Raw genomic sequence first — 19172 nt, forward strand, 5'->3', positions numbered from 1 at the left:
CCGGGAAAACACCGAGTGCCCTGTAAATCCGCCCCACGACCCCTGGAGGAGGCCACAGGCACGGGCCCATTTCACAGATGAGGCTTGTCAAGGCTTGGGCTCACTTATAAGTTTCCCCATTGGCCCCTGAGGCTCACGGCTCATTCCCCAAAGAAGCGATGAGTTGACAGAGGTGTTCACTCTGATGGCACAAACGCTCTTGGGGATTTGTTCATTTGTTCGAGGGGATTTCCGACACCCCCCAACCCCCCACCGCATGCTGTCGGGTGGGGCAAATATTCCACTCTCCCATCAACCCACTGGGTATGAATTATGCCAAATGAAGCCTCCCAGAGGGGCCCAGCTGAGAGAACAGATTCTAAGGACAGGACAGAAGCACCTCCCCACAGCCCGCCCCCACCCCAGACCAAGACCCGCCTCTCAGGTGAACTTTTTTTCATCCTCCAAAGCCTTCTCCAGGAAGGATTCCCTAACTACCCTCCCCAACCCCATCCTACTGCTCCGGTTCCAGCCCTGACCACGGTGGGGGGGGAGGGTTGGGGGGGATTGGGGGTGTCTTCGTCCAGCTCTGTCCCCGTCAACCAAACCTGGGGGCTCCTTGTAGCCTCTTGCAGCATCCCCCCAGCCTCGGGAGGGTTTGGAGAATGAGGAGGGGGTGCGGACAAGACCGGGGTGGGGGCGGGAGCGGGGGCGGGGCCGCCTGGCGGCTCACCTGGGCCAAGCCCGCAGCCTCGGGGCGCTGTGGGCCGGTCAGTAGGGGTGTCCCGGATCTTTGGGCCGCTTCAGCTGCACTTTGAGCCTCTTCATGCCGATCTGAAAGCCGTTCATGGCCTGGATGGCGGTCTGCGCGCTGGCCGGGTTGTCAAAGCTCACGAAGCCTGCGGAGACCGGGGTGGACCCACGATGGAGGGCAACGCGGGCGTCCTCTGCTCGCTCCAGCGCTGCAGCCCTGGCTGCCCGGCTCGCGGGGTCCTGGGGGCGGGGGTGTGCGCTCGCAGGGGCAGACGGCCCAGGGAGGTGGGAGGGCTTCCCAGAGCACACACAGCAGCCCTGGCCTGGTTCTGACACGCGCTGGGCTTGCGTGCCTGGGGGACGGGGCGCTCACTCCTTACCTGGGGTCTGCTCTGCTGAGACTTCCCAACTTACGTGGGGGACAGGCTGGGTCTCTGGGGGCCCTGGGAGGGCCATGTTCTCCCTCCCCAGACCCCATGCCTGCCTCCTTCTAGGCTCCGGATGCCCACCCTTTGCCTCCTCTGAGATCTCTATCCATCTGGGGTCCTGTCTGCCCATGTGACTGTCTCTGTCTAACCTTGTCTCTCTGTTTCTCTTTTTCTCTCTCTGTGTGTGTGTGTGTGTGTGTGTGTGTGTGTCTTTGTGTTTCTTCTCTCTGTCCCTCCCTTTCTGTTTCTTCTCTTTTGGTCTCTGTCTCTCTGTCACCATCAGTCTTTCCTGTCCCAGACCCCCCCTCACCCTGGGCCATCAGAAACATCCAGCATCCCCCACCCCCCCTTAAGCTTCCACCAGCATGACACCCTCCACCCGGCCCTACTCCTGCCCCTCACCTGTTGGTCCTCACAGACTTCCTGGGGGACTGTGCAGAGACCACAGGGGCTGGGGAGGTCCTCCAGGGGGAGAGGACAGCATGTGCAGGCATTTGGGGGCAGGATACCTGAGCTCCATGGGAGAGGCTGGGTGGGAGGTCAGGCAGAGAGATGGTGGGGTCAGGGCTGAGGGGTCTGGCTGAGGCCCATGGGGAGCCATAGGGGAATCTGGAGCTGGGGTGGGTGGATGTCTTCACATCACCCACACCTCCCATTACATAGAGGAGGAAACTGAGGCTCAGAGAAGGCATGTGACCCCCTGACTGCTGAATGCGACAGAGCAGGTTTTCCTCCAGAAATTTCCTTCTTCTTCCTGGAAGCAGCATGTAGAGGAGGGAGCCTGGGCACTGGAGGCGGGGGGGGTGTCCCTAACTTGCTGTGTGACCTCAAGCATGTCGCTTGACCATTCTGTGCCTCTCTTTCCTCCCCATGTAAATTGGGATCATTCTTCCCTTTTATGGTTGGATAATGAGTATATACAGGAGGTGCTTAATAAATAGTCAAAAGTCGACCCTTCCAAGAGGACAGGGTGGGTTCAGAGCCCAGATTTTGGAGTCAAACAGACTGGTTCTAACCTAGGTTCTGCCTCTTTGCTGCCGTGTGACTTTGGACAAGTTACGTGCCTCTCTGAGCCTTAATGTCCTCTGTTTCTAGGGACAAGGAAGTTCTCCCCACAGCCCAGAAGGCCCTGCACGGCCTGCCCCGTCCCCTCCCTGCCCTCCCCTCCTCCCTCTCTCCCCCTCGCTCACTCTGCTCCAGACACACGGGCCTCCTCGCTCTTGCTCCAACATGCCAGGCACTGTCCTGACCCAGGGCCTTTGCACATGTGGTTCCCTCTGCCTAGAACACTCTTCTCCAAGACACCCCATGGCTGGCTCCTCATCATTCAGGTCTCAGTTGAAATGTTGCCTCCTCCTTATCAGTCTGTATTTTCTTACCAGTTTTATTTTGATAACTCCCTGGCCTATATTCTATATTTGTTTATTTCCATCTCCTCCCCCTGATCTGTGCTTTCCAATTCGGTCGACAGCCACTGGCCATGGGTGGTTATTTCAACTGAAATTCATTAAAATTAAGTAAAATTAAAAATTCAGTCCTTTGGTCACACTGGCCACATTTCAAGTGCTCAGCAGCCACATGGGGTGGTCGGCTCAGACAGCACAGATGTAGAGCATGTCTATCATTGGAGAAAGTTCTAGAGGCAGAGTGGCAAGACTGTGAGCTTTCAGAGGGCAGGGATTTTTGTTGGCTTCTTTCACTGTGTGCCAGGCACAATGCTGAGCGCTGCACACAGTAAGTGTACCATATGTCTATTTGTTGATGAATAAGTAAACAAGGGAGTCTTAGAAATGCTGCATGGTGAGTGCTTGGCACACAGTAGGTCCTTAGTAAGTGTTTACTTTGATTATAAATGTGATTCTTTTTTCTTCCTTTTTTTCTTTTTTTTTTTGGCCACACCGCTCGGCTTATGGGATCTTAATTCCCCCACCAGGGATTGAATCCGGCCCTTGGCAGTGAGAGTACGGAGTCCTAACCACTGGACCTCCAGGGATTCTTTTGGACCAGACTTGTCTCATGGCTGACCACACCCTCCCAACCCCCATTCCAGGGCGAGGGGCGCATGGGATGGGGCTGGCAAGCAGGAGGGGGCACCCGCAGCAGGGACTCACCAAAACATTTGCTCTGGTTGGTGGCCCGATCCATAAACACCTTGGAGGAGATGATATTGCCGAAGGGCAGGAACATCTGGGTCAGCTCCGTGTCTCCAAACTCCTGGGGGAGGTGGTAGATAAACAGGTTACAGCCTTCGGGACCTGCAGGTGGGGGAGAGAAAGACATAAAGCCCCCAAGGAGAGGAGGTGGACCCCCGGGGGAGGGGCACGGGTCCGGAGCCCACATCTGGCATCTCCAGCTGTTGGGAGAGGGGAGCCCCGTGACACTCAGAAAGAAGAGGCATGGAAGTGGCAGGAAGGGGAGGCCGGGAGCCCTAATCCCTTGTCTATAAAATCCCACACTCAGACACTCCAAACGTCTAATGATCCTCAGGCCCCAGAGAACTTATAAAATTCGTATGATCCCTACCCTCCACAACTGAGATAAATTCTTCCATCCCAGACCCCAGATAATCCAAAAATCCCATACAACCCCAAACCCCGGAAAATCCCTAAGCCTCAAACTCCTGGTCATTTACAGAAATCAGATGAACTGGGCGTAGGGCATACGGACACTCTGTACCGTCTTTGCAATAACTCCATAAGTCTAAAACTGGTTTTAAAATGAAACATGCCTTTTTGAAAGTTTGATGATCACAGAATAAAATAAGACTAGTAATTGCCTGGTCCTAAACCCCAAATATCCAGATATTTTTCAAAACCTTGGATAACCCTCCAAACCTTGGATAATTTTCAAAACCTTGGATAATTTCAAAAATGATGCAAAAATAAAATCAAGTAAAATAAAAAGATTATTCTCTAGTCCCAAACCCCAGATATCTTGAAAGCACCGATTATTTTTAAATGATATGCTATACCAACCAGAAATAATTTTTTAAAGCACAGCTAACCCTCAGAATCATCCCCTCCCCCAGGAATCCCCAGCCATGGCTCATATAAGAACCATAAATAATAATAGCATTTTAAAACCTTGATTATCCAAAGTCATCAACAGTCCTCAAACCTGCCTCTAATCCAAAACCTACAGACAACCTTCTCCCAGGTCACCCCCCATCAAAAAGGTAGCCCTCAAACTACCGAGAATCCCCCCACCCTCACAATGAATATTCCCCACCCCAGAAAACACAAAATCCAAGATTACACATTCACATCCACTCCACCCTTATCTTCCTGGTGAGGACCACAGTTCTGCTCACATGCTTGTTGCTGTTGTCGTTGTCGTTGTTTGTTTTTGTTTGTTTGTTTGGCCATGCCCCGAGATTTGTGGGACCTTAGTTCCTCGACCAGGGATTGAACCTAGGGCCACGGCGGTGAAAGCGCCGAATCCTAACCACTGGACCTCCAGTGAATTCCCTAACATGCTTGTTTTTAAAATGCAAGTGTGTTCCCATACAACGGATATGTTATGGAACAATCTTGAGCAAACACGAATTTTGTGTTTGTCTGTGTGCTATCTCATCTCCAAGAAACACTAGGTGAATGCAGAAAACCACACGCAGTTGCACTGAACCTCATAAGAAAGCAAAATGCGCGCGCGCGCGCGCGCACACACACACACACACACACACACACACACACACACACACACCCTTCAACAACCATCAACTTTCTCAGTTCTCCAAGTATGTTATGAGCAGGACCCATCCCCGTCTGGGGTTCCGACTCTCCGTCTGATTTCAGACAAGCCTTTCCATCACTTCAGGGTAACTCACATGCTGCAACCCCTCCGATGCCACTTCCCCCTGCGAACTTGCGGTCTTTTCCAAGATAAAGTACCAAATTTATTGTACTATTCGGATATCTCTAAACTATCTAACACACATAAAACTGTGCTACTGTTTTCATTAGGATCTTATCTTTTTTCTTTTTTGGCACCTCACAGCCAACGTTTCTGAATGGTGTACCACGACCCCATTTCCCCCACGAGCCTTGTAGTTGGTATTGTGAGGTTCTGCGAACTCAGGTGGCTTTCCAGAAAGCATACATCCTGTTACAGCAGCACGGACTGCATCGGGACCAGCTTTTATCCACTGCACCCTGCCAGTGTTCCCCTTCCTGCAGGCCCAGGGCAAGGGAGAAATTGAACAGAGCCTCACAGAAATCAGTCTGCGGGCCAGGCCACCCGCAAGCATCCCAGGTCGTGGGGCGATTTGGGGCTTTTCTGGTTGGTTGCCTCTCCCCAGCCCCCGCCCCCACCCCCACTAGATGGATTAAGGAGAGGAAGGGCCTCCCTGGCTGAGTGCCCACCATGTGTCAGGAACCATCGCTGTTTACTCCCCAGCAAGGGGAGAAAGGTGGTCGCCTGAGTGGCAGATGAGGAAACTGAGGCCCGGAGTAGTGAGGTGCCTTCCTTATGACGCTCACAAATCAGAACTGGGTGGATTTGAATCCTGGTCCTTCGACTCCAGAATCTAACTCCTCGCCCCCTTGACTTTACTGAGGAAGCCTCGTTTGCCCCGAGATACCTCACCATCCCACCCTCTAAATTCTCTCAAAATAATTTCAGAGAATCATCCCGTTCTGGGTCACTGCTACTGCTACTGGGTCGGGACTAGTCCCATTCCCACTTTCCGGAGGAGGAGACTGAGGCTCAGAGAGGAAGAGTCAGTCGCCCCCCCCAAACACCCATGGGCTACGCCGGGGCTTGAACCCAGGTCTGACCGGACCCCAGGCCGAGCGGTTCCCCGAGGCCAGGCCGAGCCGGGGGTCCTGGAGGTGGAGGGGGGCGGTCAAAGGGCGGGGCTGGCGCCCAGGGCAGGTCGCGGCCCCCTCACCTTCTCGCTGCTGCTGCTGCAGGAGGGGCGGCGGCTGGGGGACGCTGTGCGCGATGGGCGTGATGGCCGCAGTGGGGTACATGGCTGCAGAGACCGGGAGCGAGACACAGGGCGGAGCGGGCGTGAGGCCGGTGGGCAGCCGGTGCGCGTGGGGGCGGGGCTAAGACGTGAGGGGCGGGGTCACAGCTGAGGGTGGGGCCAAGACCGGGTCTAGGGAAGGCGGAGGGGTGTGGTCACATGGGAGAGACGGTCTGAGGGCAAGGCCAAGGACCGTCTTGGGAAGGAGGGGGCGTGGTCATAATTGAGGACTGGTCTGGGAGGGGCGTGGTCACATTGGAGGAAGGGGCCAAGGCAACGGGGAAGAGCAGAGTGGGCGTGGCCATGGCTGAGGGCGGGGCCAAGGCAGCCTTTAGGAAGACAAGCCAGAGATCCGAGCGAGGCCCTGGCAGAGGCGGGGTCAGTCTGGGCAGGACATGAGGGGCGGTACCAAAGACAGGTTATGAGGGGCAGGGCCAAATGTTGAAGAAAGGCGGGGCGTGGGGGAGGCCAAGAACTGGGATTGGGCCCAAAGTTGAAGGCACAAGCAGAAGAGGGAAGGTAGGGTGAGAGGACGGCTCTGAGGGCAGGGACCATATCTAGGTGTGGCTAGGGGCGTGGCGTGGCTAGCCCAGGTAGGACGCCGGGGGCCGGGGGGCAGGGTCACGCGCGGGGCGGGGCCGCGCTGCCTCCCTACCTGTGTACTGCTGGACTCCGGAGAAGGCAGGATGAAGGGTCTCGGCCACCGTCGGGCTCTGAGCTGCGGGGCAGACGGAGGGGCTGAGTCGGGCGGGGGCAGCAGAAGTCGTCCATCCACCCCGCAACACCCACCCCCAGCTTCACTTCTGCATAAACGTTTTACAGGTATGACCCTCATTTTACAGGTGGGGAAACAGCAGCTGGCATAGGGCCGCTCAGGTGGGAAATGACAGAAGCCAAACTCGAATCCAGGTTTCTCAGACTCCAGAGAGGTTGGTTTAACAATCAACCCCAACTCTCTGTCCCCATCCTGACCCCCCTTGCTCCTCTCTTTTATTCTCTGGATTCTCCAGGACTCCAGGTCTCTGCTTTTGATCACTACCTATCCCCATCCCTTCCCTTTATCCCTCCCCACACCTTGATCATCAGACACCCTATGGATCCCCTACGTGGCTGTGACCTTCCGAAGTCCCTAGGGGAGGACACAGGGGTAGGGGAGAGCTTGTCTAGGCAACCAGAGCTGGAGAGTCTGGGGAAAATTGAGCAAAAAAATCTTGAATGGAGAGAGGTTGCTAGAAGATGGGGTGGTGTTGGGGGAGAGGTAAGACAGTAAAGAGGTCGCATGAACGAATTACTTTATAGTGATGGAACAGTTCTGTATGTAGATTGTGGTGGTGGTTACATGAAACTATACCTGTGATAAAATGACATAGAACCACGCACACACACACACACACACACACACAAGTGCCTGTAAATAGTGAAGTCTGAGTAGGCTCTCCAACTCCCGTTGAGTTCATTGTACTGTACCAATGTCAGTTTCCTAGTTTTGACAACGTACTGTGGTTATGTAAGATGTTAGCATCCAGGGACGCTGGGTGAGGGGTACCAGGACCTCTCTGTATTATTTTTGAAACTCCCCGTGAGCGCCAATCATTGCAAGATAAGAATAAACAAATTCTCAGCAGTGGAAACGCAGATGACGTACTTCACCTAAGTAAGGTGTGGGAAGATGTTCGCCTTGAAATTATGGTATAGGGTAGAGAAAAGTGAGACCTCTGCTTCAGGAGGGCAGAGCCCAGCCCAACAAATCAGTGCATGGCCAATACTGAATGAATGAATGAATGAGTGAATGAATGAATATGGGCACTGGTATTTTCCCAAATGGTAACGATTACTAATGAAGATTGATGGTGCCATTCTTGGTACCAGGTGACGCGTTAGCATTTTACAGACTGATTGCCTCGTCAGTGCAATCTCATGAGATGACTGATGTTATCCGCCCCATTTCCCAGATGAGCAAACTGAGGCTCAGAGACTTAAAGAAACCCCCCAGGGCCACCGAACTGGAATTTGAACCCAGAAAGGTCTGGATGCAAAGTTTCTATGTTTAACCTCTTTCTCTGTGCCCACAGCTAGTATCTGTTCACCTGAGACTCCCTTTGTCCTGCCCCTTTGTTCCCTGGACACCAAGGCATAGGGACTCATGCTTGTCCCGGGGACACCCTCCCTGCCTCCTGCCACTCTCCTCGGCCCCCGGGAACCACCCGAGTTACCTGGGTAGGGCACAAGGCCATTGGCATATACGGTTTCTAGGGCGGGGTGCCCACCAGGGAAGGGCACAACACCTGCGAAGCCGTTGGTGATCGGAGCCACGAGGCCGGGCACGGCGGTGGTGCCGAGCAGCGGGGGCGAGTGCAGTCCTGGGGAGCGGAAGAGCGTCACGGGGAGCCAGATCCTGGCCCCGGCCCTGCCCACCCATCCGTGGGTCCCTGGCGGACTCTCACCAGAGGCAGGGGCGATGGGTGTGGCGGGCAGCCCGTTAAGGCTGACGGCGCCAATCTGCTGGATGTGGCAGGGTGAGAAGGCCACGCCGGGGCTCAGGTAGCTGCCTGAGGTGGACAGGACCGTTGTCTGCTGCTGCATGAGCTGGGGGGTGGAGAGGGAGTCAACGTGCACAGTCAAAGTGGCACCTGGCCTGAGATCACGGCTCATGAGGTGGGGGGCGGGTCCTCCAGGAACTAGGGCGTCAGGCCGGGTGTCTTGGCTCAGGTCGGGGTCAGGGATCAGTTAGGAATTGGGGCTCAGCCTGGCATCAAGTCTCAGTGTAGGATCAGGGCCTAGACTAGGTTCCAGGCTCATTTAGGAATGAGAGCTCAGCCAGGGATTAGGGCTCAGTCTAAGATCAGGATTCAGTCTGGGACCAGGGCTCAGCCAATGTTGAACTCACTCAGGGTTGGGTCTCAGCTTGGAGTCAGCCAGGAGGTTTAGCTAGAATTTGGGCTAATCTAGATTTGGGGAACAGCTAGGATCTGGGAGTCAACTCAAGGTTGGATCTTCATTTGATGGTCACGCAGGGTGAGGGTTCAGGCTGGATGTAGGGATTGAGTCTAGTGTCCTGTCAGTCCAGAGCTGGGGCTCAGCTTGGGCTTGGAGCATAGTCCATGGTTGGGGGCTCAGCTGGGGTTGGGGTCAGGAAGCAGCCTGGATTTGGGGACTCAGCCACAGCCAGAATAAGGCCCTGAGTCAGAAAGATTGGGCCAGAGAAACAGAAAGATGGGCAAAGAGGCAGAAGCCCTAGACCGAGAATAGATGGAGAAAGAGAGCGAGACAGACTGAGCCAGATCCCCAGAGAAGTCTCAGAAGCCCTGCTGGAGACAGAAGTGTGTCTTCTGGGGTCACTCACAGCCTGGGCGTAGGCACTGTAGGGGCTGAAGGGCAGGGTGAGGGACGGCGTCAGGATGCCCAGCTGGCCCACCATCTGCTGCATGCGCCGCAGCGTCCGCTCCTTGTCCGTGTCAGCAAACTTGACCACCAGGCTGGAGGAGGCACCCTGCAGGGGCAGCCGCAAGCAGGGAGGGAAAGAAGGGGGGACGTAGCCAGGACTCTGGGGTCCCTTACAAGGGGTGTAGGGGTGTGGATAGCAGCAGCTGTCAGCCCCACCCTCGAGGTCCCAGGTGCCACAGTGGGGACAGTTTGGAGATCAGCATCCCAGGTCTCGCACTTGATCCTGCAGCCCCCTCGTGTGCACAAGTGGGGCGTCCGGGCGCGGGGGGCTGCATCTGGGGCACAGTAAGGACCCTGACTGTCAGCCACACTCTCAAAATGGGCGGAGAATCCAACTGCTGGAGAGGAACAATGGGGGCCCGCATGGAGGACCCTATAGCTGCCACCCACACCTGAGAACAGGTAAGGCTCCAACCATCCGAGAGGTTGAATACCTCCTCTGATGGAGAGCTCACTCCCTGAGCCGCCCACCAGCTCCATCACTGGACAGCTCGGAGCAGGAGAAAGCCTGACTTTCGGATGAGCTGACTCCTGCCCCTCTAGGGACTAAAACTGATGTCTGAGGACCCAGAGAGCAATAGAAGGAAGGATCTGAGACTGCCCTGCTCTTCACACCCATTTTCCACAACAACAGACAGTGGGTCCCCAAGGCCTGTCTTCCCCGTGGCAGATTGGGACATTTATGTACAGTGATGGTGGCTCCAAGGGCCACTTTCCTGGGCGGCAGGGCCACCCCCAACACCTGTGTGGTCCCCTCCAGCCTCTCACTGCTGCAGGCTCACAGGCTCCCGACTCCAGACTCGCCCATTCCCCACTCTGGCCCACATTTCCAAATGACCTGGTCCCTTCCCTCTGGGGCTCCCCATCACCCTAGGAGGAACCCCATGCTTCTCAGCCTTGAACTGCAGGCCCCTCCAGCCCCATCTCTTCCTGCTCCTCTGGGGCTCACACACATTTACACACACTTATACATGCATTCCGCCCACACAGACTCACACTCACCATTGACACTCACACATACACATGCATACACTCCCAAATACGTGCACATATACTCACACACTCACGCGCACAGTCATACATGTACACACGTTACTGCCTACATTCACATGCATGCTCACCCCGCCACACACAGACATTTGCCTTCACACACTCCTACAGATGTACACAGGTGCACTCGCTCCCCCGTCACCCAGATACACACTCGCACATAAACATACATGTGCACTCAGCTACATATTTGCACACGTGTGCTCCCACGAACACACCCACTTAACACGCTTGTGTATGCAGTCACACGTATACACATGTGCGTATGCACCAGCGCACACGTGCACACGTATCCATACCCATTACACACACCTCGTGTGCACACTGACCCACCTACTCACAACCACATGCTCACACACAGACATGCACATATGCACACACCAACACACACATTGGCCTGCGTGTACTCGCGTACTGGCAGCCACTTGCTGGCAGGACATCCATACGCACTCCACACTTACTTGCAGGCTCACACACACAATCACACACATACACCCACCCATACCACCATCAGAGACTGTGCCTCTTCTCCCCACCATGACCTCTCTGAAGAAGGGCCAGGGGCTACCAGATGGCTGGGATGGTAAGGCCGGGTCCCCTTGCTCCTTTCCCACCCCTACCCCCATCGCCCAGGGCAACTCCGACTCACCGGCATGGTCTGGCTGCCATGCAGGGCGTGGATGGCCGCCTGAGCCTCCGTATGGGAGGAGAACTTCACGAAGGCACAGCCTGCTCCGAGAGAAGGGGAACGGGTGAGGGGCCACAGGAGAGGGGCTGACAGCCCTGCACGGCCAGTCAGCGTGGACACAGGCAGCCCGAAAGTCGGACATCCGAGAGACAGCCAGCCATTTGTTCAGACAGACAGCTGGACAAGGAAGGATCAGACAGTAAGACAAGCACACAGCCAGCCAGCCAGATAGCGGTTTGTCCAAGACCTCATCAGAGGGTGTGAGGAGGTGCACAGGTGGAGAGGCAGGCCCTGCCCGTTAGAACAAGTGAAGGGGACGGGCTTAGAGAACGCCCGCCAGCCACCGATGCCACGAGATGCAGAGTTGTAATCAGATACGTAGAATTAGAGTGACAAACCATCAGACACAGACACAGAGAGATGCAGTCCTGTGGGCACACTCAGGCAGAGGTACACTCAGACCCAGACAGATACGCCCATGTGGCCAGAGTTGGATAGATGGGGATGAAAAGTCACCAGGCAAGGGGAGAATCAGGTGGACAGACAACCAGAGACCACCAGACACAGGTAAATCCAGACAGACGGTCATAGGCTACAGTTCCAGACAGAGAGAGGGCTATGGAAGAGCCAGGCAGATTTGGGGGAAGGGGGGTGAGAATGTTCTGGAACTAGATAGTGGTGACAGTTGCACAGTTTTGTGAATTTTGTGAAGCACTTCACTGTACACTGTAAAAGGATGAATTTTACAGTATGTGATCATATCTCAATTACAAGAAAAGAGCCAGGCAAATAAACAGTCAGGGACCATCAGATACATTCAGTCCCAGTAAGATGAAGTCACCAGGGCCGAGACAGGCAAACTGAGACTCAGTCCCAGACAGATGAACCTGAACACGTAGAATCAGGTAGACGGAGACCACCAGGCACGTGGATACCCAAACAGAAATAGCCATTTGGACACTCAGAAAGAGTGTCAGAGACTAAGAGACACAGGCGGAGTGATACTCAACCCTAGGTACATGCAGTCACGTGAGTAGACCGGAAAACAAGTTTCTGGAGATCATTAAACAATCATTCCTGCATGGTACAACCATACAGGAGCGGTGGAGCAAGCAGGATCAGGCACAGGACATAGGCAAATCCAGACGGCAACAGCCCCATGGACAGAGTCAGGTGGAGACAGGCAGTCCCAGACGGACACGAGCACACGGGTAGGACCACGTGGGACTGGACAGTCTCTGCTCGCCCCACCCCCGGAGCCGCCCCCGCCCTCCCATATGCCGCTTCCGCCTCCTGAGCGAGCCCCACCCTCTTGTGTACCTAGCGGGGGCCCCATCCCTCCAGCCCGCGCTCCACGTGCTAGGCCCCGCCCACTGTGGGCCAGCCCCGCCCCACGAGCCCGGCCCCGCCCCCTGGATCCCGCCGCTCTCTCCTGTGCCCGCTCCGCCCCATCCCTCCAGCCCCGCCCCCCACAGCCCCGCCCCCGGCAGCTAGCCCCGCCCCCGGCCCATCACCTTTGCTGCTGCCGTCGGGCCCCCGGAGCACGGTGCACTCGTCTATGACCCCGAAGGGCTGGAACAGCCGCAGCACGTCCTCCTCTGACTGCTGCTTGTTCAGCATCCCCACAAACAGCTTCCGGTCCCCTGTGGGCGGAGACACCACCTCAGCCGAGTCCTAGGCTCCGGGAATTTCTCCATCCCTCCAGCACAGAGTGGAGGTAGCAGGGCGTGGAGCAGGGCGCCTGGACCCCCCTGGGCCCTCTTCTGCGCGTATGAGGGAGGACACAGCCACGCGCTTTCCCTGCCTGGGTCTCTCCACCTTTCCACGTGCCTGCGAGGTCCCACCTCATGCAGTGCCCCCTGCCTGGAATGCCTCTCTGTCCAACTGCTTCCACCCTCTGGGCAAAACGGCCTCTCCCTCCTGTGCACTCAGAGTCCACACATAGTACCAGGGTTAGGAACTGCCTTGCCTGGCCTGGGTCCATGTCTGTCTGTCTGTCTGCCATCTAGATTTTCCAGGCAGGGGTGAGCGCTGAGGGCCCCTGCATCCTCACAGTGCCCAGCAGAGCTCCCCGCCCAACCTTGCCAGGGCTCAGGAGGGGCCAAGCAATCAACGTCTGTTGAATGAACGAACAGTGTGTGGGCACAAGACCAGGTGCCTGGGGAGCCTGGGGTTGGCTTGGGGCCTGGCTGCAGGCCTGGCTGGGACCTGCCCAACTCTAAGGCCAGGGGCCAGTCTGGACCAGCCTCTCCCATGTGAGGTACCAGAGCTCTGTCCCCCCTCCCCCCGGGGGAATTGCACTGCTCCCCTGTAATCAGGAACGCGGCAGCTTCCTCTTCCAGGAAGGGTGAGCTTGGTTACTATGGAAACCCGTTCTCTGGCAGCTGTCACTCATAGGGGTGGGAGGGAGGGAGAGACATATGAGGGAGAGAGAGAGGGACAGGGAAAGACTGAGAGACAGAGACAGGCAAAGAGAGAGACAGTAAGAGGCAAAGAGAGATACATAGAGAAGCACAAAGAGAACCAGAGAGATAGGAGGAGAGAAAAAGATAAGGAGAGAGAAACAGAGATGGAGGGAGAGGGAGAGAAGGAGAGAGAGAAGGAGAGACAGAGAGACAGAGATGAAAACATGCAGATCCCCCCTCTCTAGTCCCTGACCCACAGTGGAAGCCAGGTTGGAGAGTGTGAAAACAGGCTCCCAGTTCCAATGGGCTTTAACAGGATCCTACACATACACAGAGGTCCTAACAGCCCTACCCCCTACAGCACCGCCAAGGCTGGCTGCTCTCCCTCAGCCCCCAATCCACCTGAGATGGGGAGGGGGGTCAAAAATATCCAAGAATGACTAGCCTTGGATCCCACTGGGGACAGCCAAGCATCTCCCCATGGGCACACAGCCACCCAGAGGTCCAGCCTAATGCAGACACAGGGCCCAGCCTGCACACCCACGCGCCCAGCCGGGAACAGTCAAGCACACACGCTTGAACATATACACCCACGCACAGCCCAGGCACGCAGATGTGCACACAGACAGGCAGGCACCCCCACTGCACCTGCCAGAAACACACATGCACTTGTGCACACACTCGCATACATCTGCGCACAGCCGTGCCCAGGAATGCACGCTCATATACACACACCTGCACTTGCTCAGACATGCAAACATGCACACACACGCAGAGCCCAGAAACCAATCCATAGTCCTTCAGGGACCCCATCCCCTCTGCGTCTGAAGATCCCCGTTATTGCACCCTGAGACGAGTGGGGTATTTCAAGTTCTAGGGGAAAGCAGCAGGACCTGGCCACACCTCCCACTGCTGAGCCTGTGGCCCTGTGGTTAGGAGGAGGGGACACAGCCTCCCTACTCTCCCACCCCACCCCAGCCTGGGCCTCTGCCTCTCCCACCACCTTTGTGCAAAGATTTCCCTCCTCCCATTCCTCTGCCAACCCGCAGCCTGGTGGCCACGGAGAGATGACAACTACCTCCTCGGCTTTCGCTGTCCGCAGGCTTCACCTGGATTGGCCGTGCCATCTGTGGAGAGAGGGGGGAGGGAGGTCAAGGTGGGCAGTGGGGGTAGCATGGGTGGGAGCTTCACCTGAGCTCTGCTGGGCACTCCTGTCCACCTCCCCAGCCTCAGCATCCCACCAACCTCTGGCAGCAGCCAGCACCTCAGTCACACCAAATGACACATGGTCCCACCTACAGGGCTTTGCTCTTGCTGCCTGGAAAACTCCCACCTTGCCTTCAAAGCCCAGTAACAATAACCCTTCAACCAGGAAGTCTTCTTGCCTCCCCAGGTGTGATAGATTGTTTACAAAGATGGCCCAACTCCTCCAGTCCCTGTATGTGATGTGACTTTGTGGTTCCTCTCATCAAGAACTGGAGTCTATTTCCCCACCTTTTCCTTTTGGACTTGGCCATGCGACTTGCTCTGACCAAGAGAATGTGGTGGAAGTGAAGTTGTAAGAGTTCCAAGCCTTGCCCGCAAGAGAACTTGCCTTTTTGGAACCATGGAGGTTGCCAGGTGGACAAATCCAGGCGAGCTACTGGAAGACGGGAGATCTCATGCACAGAGATGCCCTGCTGACACACAATGCATGGGAGTCCTGGCTCAGCTAGCCTCAGTCGAGCCCCAGTTGACTGCAACTGCATGAATGACTCAGGACAAACCAGCAGAATGGCCCAGCTAAGCCCAGCCTGAGCTTGTTAACCAACAGAATCATGAACAAATAAAATGGTTGGGGCAGTTTATTACTCAGCAGTAGCTGACTGATACACCAAGGCAGCTACTTTTGGCCAGCTCCCTGAGCCTCGAGTGGGGGGAACTGTCATACTTCAGTGGACTGGCCTGCAATCTGGACTTACTGTTCTGGACTCTGTCCCCCACTCCCAGCACTGAAAATGGAAGAAACCGGTGAACTGTTCAGTGGAAGAAATTCTTCTCTAACTCTCACTCCTGCAACTTACCCAGCCAGGGGTATCAGCTAATGCGAATATTTCAGAACAGATTTGAGGGATGTGGGGTTGGGTGGCATTTGCTTCTCTATTGATTCTAGAACAGAATCTTCCTCCCAACCCGGTGTCTCTGATGAACTCCTGCTCATCCTTCAAAACTCAGCTCAAAAGCCCCCATGCAGGCAATCCTTCTACCTTTTTGGGTCCCTTCCTCCCTCTGCCTCAGGGCAGGAAGTGTCTATGTGTTGCTCTGTTTCCCTCCAGACTGAGACCATAATATCACAACCCTGCCCCTCAGGGCAGGGTACAGGAGAGAATCAGACGAGTTTGCTGAACTGAACTGACTAGAAGGAAGTGGCCATCACCCACCAGCATAGAAAGGCACCTGGTCCCTCTGCACCAGGGCTGGGGTTGGAACGAGTGCTGGTCCCAGCCCCCCTCCCAGGTCAGACAATCTCGGAGTAGATCCCCACAGCCATTCAGAGGTGCTTGATAAACATGTTTTTAAATCACAGTGCAGCTGCCCAGCAGGCTTTCAGAAAGATGCACAATTTTTACGCTGTTTTACAGATGTCAAAATCAAGGCCTGGAGAGGTTATTTTTCTGCTTCCCCTCCCCTCAGTGAGCCCCTCCCGCTCTGATACTCTTCCTCTTTCTGAGTGTGTGTTTGGGGCACATATGGGCCTCCTCAGTGTGAACACAGTCTTGGGAGCCCCAGACCAGAGAGGCTTCTGTTTTCCCCACTTGGCCCCCACTTCCCCCAGCCCAATCTTCCTGCCACCCAGCCACACCCTCAGAGGAACCCTGACCACCTGGGAAAGGCCGGACCACATCCCCCTTCCCCCACCACACACACACACACACACACACACACACACACACACACACACCCTGGGCCCTCTTCACCTGGGTGCCACACCCCTCTAGCTGGAGGCGGGAGGGGAGATTATTTCAACCGATGGGACCAGTTTCTGGGCTGAGGGCAGACTGAGGTGGTGAAGGGAGGTGGGGGGGAGGGGGCACCTGGGCTGCAGCCTCCCGTTCCCCCACCCCTCTCACCCGCCTCCGCTGGCCCTCACCTCCCCCCCCACCCCCAGCACCTTGGACAGATGAGGATGGGGTTGCCATGGCAACGCTGATTCACCACACGGAAGCTGGCAATTGTTGTTGCCATGGAAACCGCCTCTTAGGGGCGAGCCCAGCTCCTGCCTTGCACAAAAGAGATATTTAAATATAATCTTCTGGAGATGGATGAGCCGAGGGAGGGAGCGAGGGAGGGGGACCACAGGGAGGGAACCTGCCCCCATCACGGCATCCTCCACCCCCACCCCATTCTCGCGGCCTGGCTACCTGCTTCCCATCTCCCCCACCCGCTGCAGAGCCTGGGACCTTCCGCCTCCGACTGGGAGGCCCCTTTTCCCTCCTGGGTCAGGTCGGCGGGGGGGCGGGGGGGTGGGGGGGTGGTCCTGGTCTGGCTCTGAGAAGCCAGGTGGGCATCCCCTTCCTCTCTAGTCGCCCACTCGAAAGCCGAGGCTGTGAGGCCCGGCCATCCACGCCCCGCGGACCCGCGCCTCGCCTTACCCACCGGCCTGCAGACTCGCGCCAGGCTGGCATCCATGTGCCGCCTCCCGCCCGGCTGGCCCTGGGCGCACGGGCGTGCACACGCCGCACGCACACTCGGGCTCCGGGCTCCGCGCCTCGTTCTCTGCGCCCAACGCCCAGGCGATCCACCCGCCAGAGGCCGGGCCCTGCGCGCGCTGCCCGCCCAAGCCGGGAGGAGGCGTGCCAGGGGAGAGCTGGGTCTCCCACCCCACCCCAACCCGCCCATCTGGCTCTGCCCACCTCCTTCCGGCTCCCTCTCTCCATCTGTCCCACTGAGGTCTCTGCCGAGTGCCCTTCCTCCCTCCTCCACCTTCTCTGGCTCCCCATCACTGCACCCTTTCCCTGCCCCCTCCCTTCCTCTTTTCACTTATTCAACAACATTCCCCTGTGCCTCATGCTGAGTAATTCTGCAGCCTCAGGGAGCACCCCACTAGTCCGGCAGAGGGGGAAACAGAGGCATATGCAGACACTTCCAGACTCATAGGGTCAGGGTTGGGGCAGAGGGAAGGATCAAGTGCTGGGAGAGCCTAGAGCAGAGAACAATGAAGAGCCAAAGGGGGTACGCTGAAGATGGAAAATCTGCAGTGGGTTTTGGAGTATGAATAGGAGTTGGTGGTGGGGCGGGGGAGCATGTTGGAGCAATACCTACATCTACTGATTCATTTAATCTCCAAACAACTTTATGAGATGGGAACATGCCCCTTTTACAGATAGCAAATCAGAAAGAGAGAGGAGAAAATCAGAAGCAGGGGTCAGACCTACTGCCAGTTTCCTCAGGGGCCTCTGAGGACCCAGCCATTCCTCCAGCCAAGGATCAGGTGGGATAGGGCTCTGGGTGGGCAAACATTAAGTGGCTGGAATCCAGTTCTTGCTCTGCCACCTAGCTTTTGCTGAGTGACTACAATCAAGCCATACACCACTGGGAAAACAGGGTCCCATAGGTCTGACCTGTGTATATTACAGATGGGGAAACTGAGGCCACTGTGGGGAGGGACTGCAGGAAGATTCTTCAGTAGACAGGCTGGGGCCCAAAATATTCTCCTGGATTTGCAAAGCTATGCCTTTAGATGTGGGGGCCCAGGGAAAGTCCCACCTGGGTGGTTTCTGGATGGTGTGGAGGGGAAGGAAGCAAAGTGGACCCCTATCTGGGCCGCCTGGGCTACCATTCCAGCCTATTCCTCTCCCAGCCAAGCCCCAGCCCAACCTCTCAGACCAAGCCCCTCTCCTGGTCTAGATTCTGCCTTGGCTCCCTATTGCCCTTGGGATAGAGTGCCAGCTCCTCATCCTGGCGTTCGAGGCACCTTTACTGCTCAGTCCCAGCCATTCCTGCCCCCTCCTCCTCCCACACCCCGAGGACACAGGGCTGGAATGCGCCCCTGTACACCCCATCCTCGCCCCACAAGCCCCTTGAATGCCACCTACCCCCGAAGCCTTCCCCTCCATCCCCATCTGCTTTGGTTGCTTTGCCCAGGCATTGCCTTGATGGTGACACATCCCCCAAAACACACACCGTCCCTCTTTGGGATGAACTCCTGAAGTCAGGGCTGAGGGGCTCTGGGAACTCCTCCCCAGAAAGACCCAGCATAGGGTTCACAAATGACAACTGAGATGAAACGAGATGAGACCTATGGTTTCAAGACTCCTGTCCTGTCGGCAAGAGTGAGGCAGGCATGCTGGGCACAGTGCCCTGCAAGGGAAGTAACCCAAGAGCTCGTGCCAGGCATGTCTGCACTGTCCCCATTTCACGGGAGAAAACAGGCTCGGGAAGAGACATGACTGGCCAGAGTCCCACAGCTCGACTTGCCT

The 19172-nt window shown here is 56.3% G+C and overlaps 1 protein-coding gene across 1 annotated transcript in view; it reads right to left on the reverse strand.

Annotated features, from left to right (window-relative positions):
- Positions 1-750: 750 nt before the first annotated feature.
- The window catches only part of CELF5 (CUGBP Elav-like family member 5), a gene marked incomplete at both ends in the record, with an annotated part of 47374 nt that continues 28952 nt past the window's right edge, over positions 751-19172 (reverse strand). The window contains 11 exon segments of the mRNA XM_082621231.1: positions 751-930; positions 932-972; positions 3272-3415; positions 6049-6132; positions 6782-6844; positions 8340-8486; positions 8571-8712; positions 9470-9616; positions 11270-11349; positions 12823-12951; positions 14789-14840. Of these exon segments, the coding sequence (XP_082477357.1) occupies positions 751-930; positions 932-972; positions 3272-3415; positions 6049-6132; positions 6782-6844; positions 8340-8486; positions 8571-8712; positions 9470-9616; positions 11270-11349; positions 12823-12951; positions 14789-14840 (1209 nt within the window).

This window comes from Mesoplodon mirus (genome assembly GCF_964341445.2).
Source record: "Mesoplodon mirus genome assembly, chromosome: 5".
Lineage (NCBI taxonomy): Eukaryota > Metazoa > Chordata > Mammalia > Artiodactyla > Ziphiidae > Mesoplodon > Mesoplodon mirus.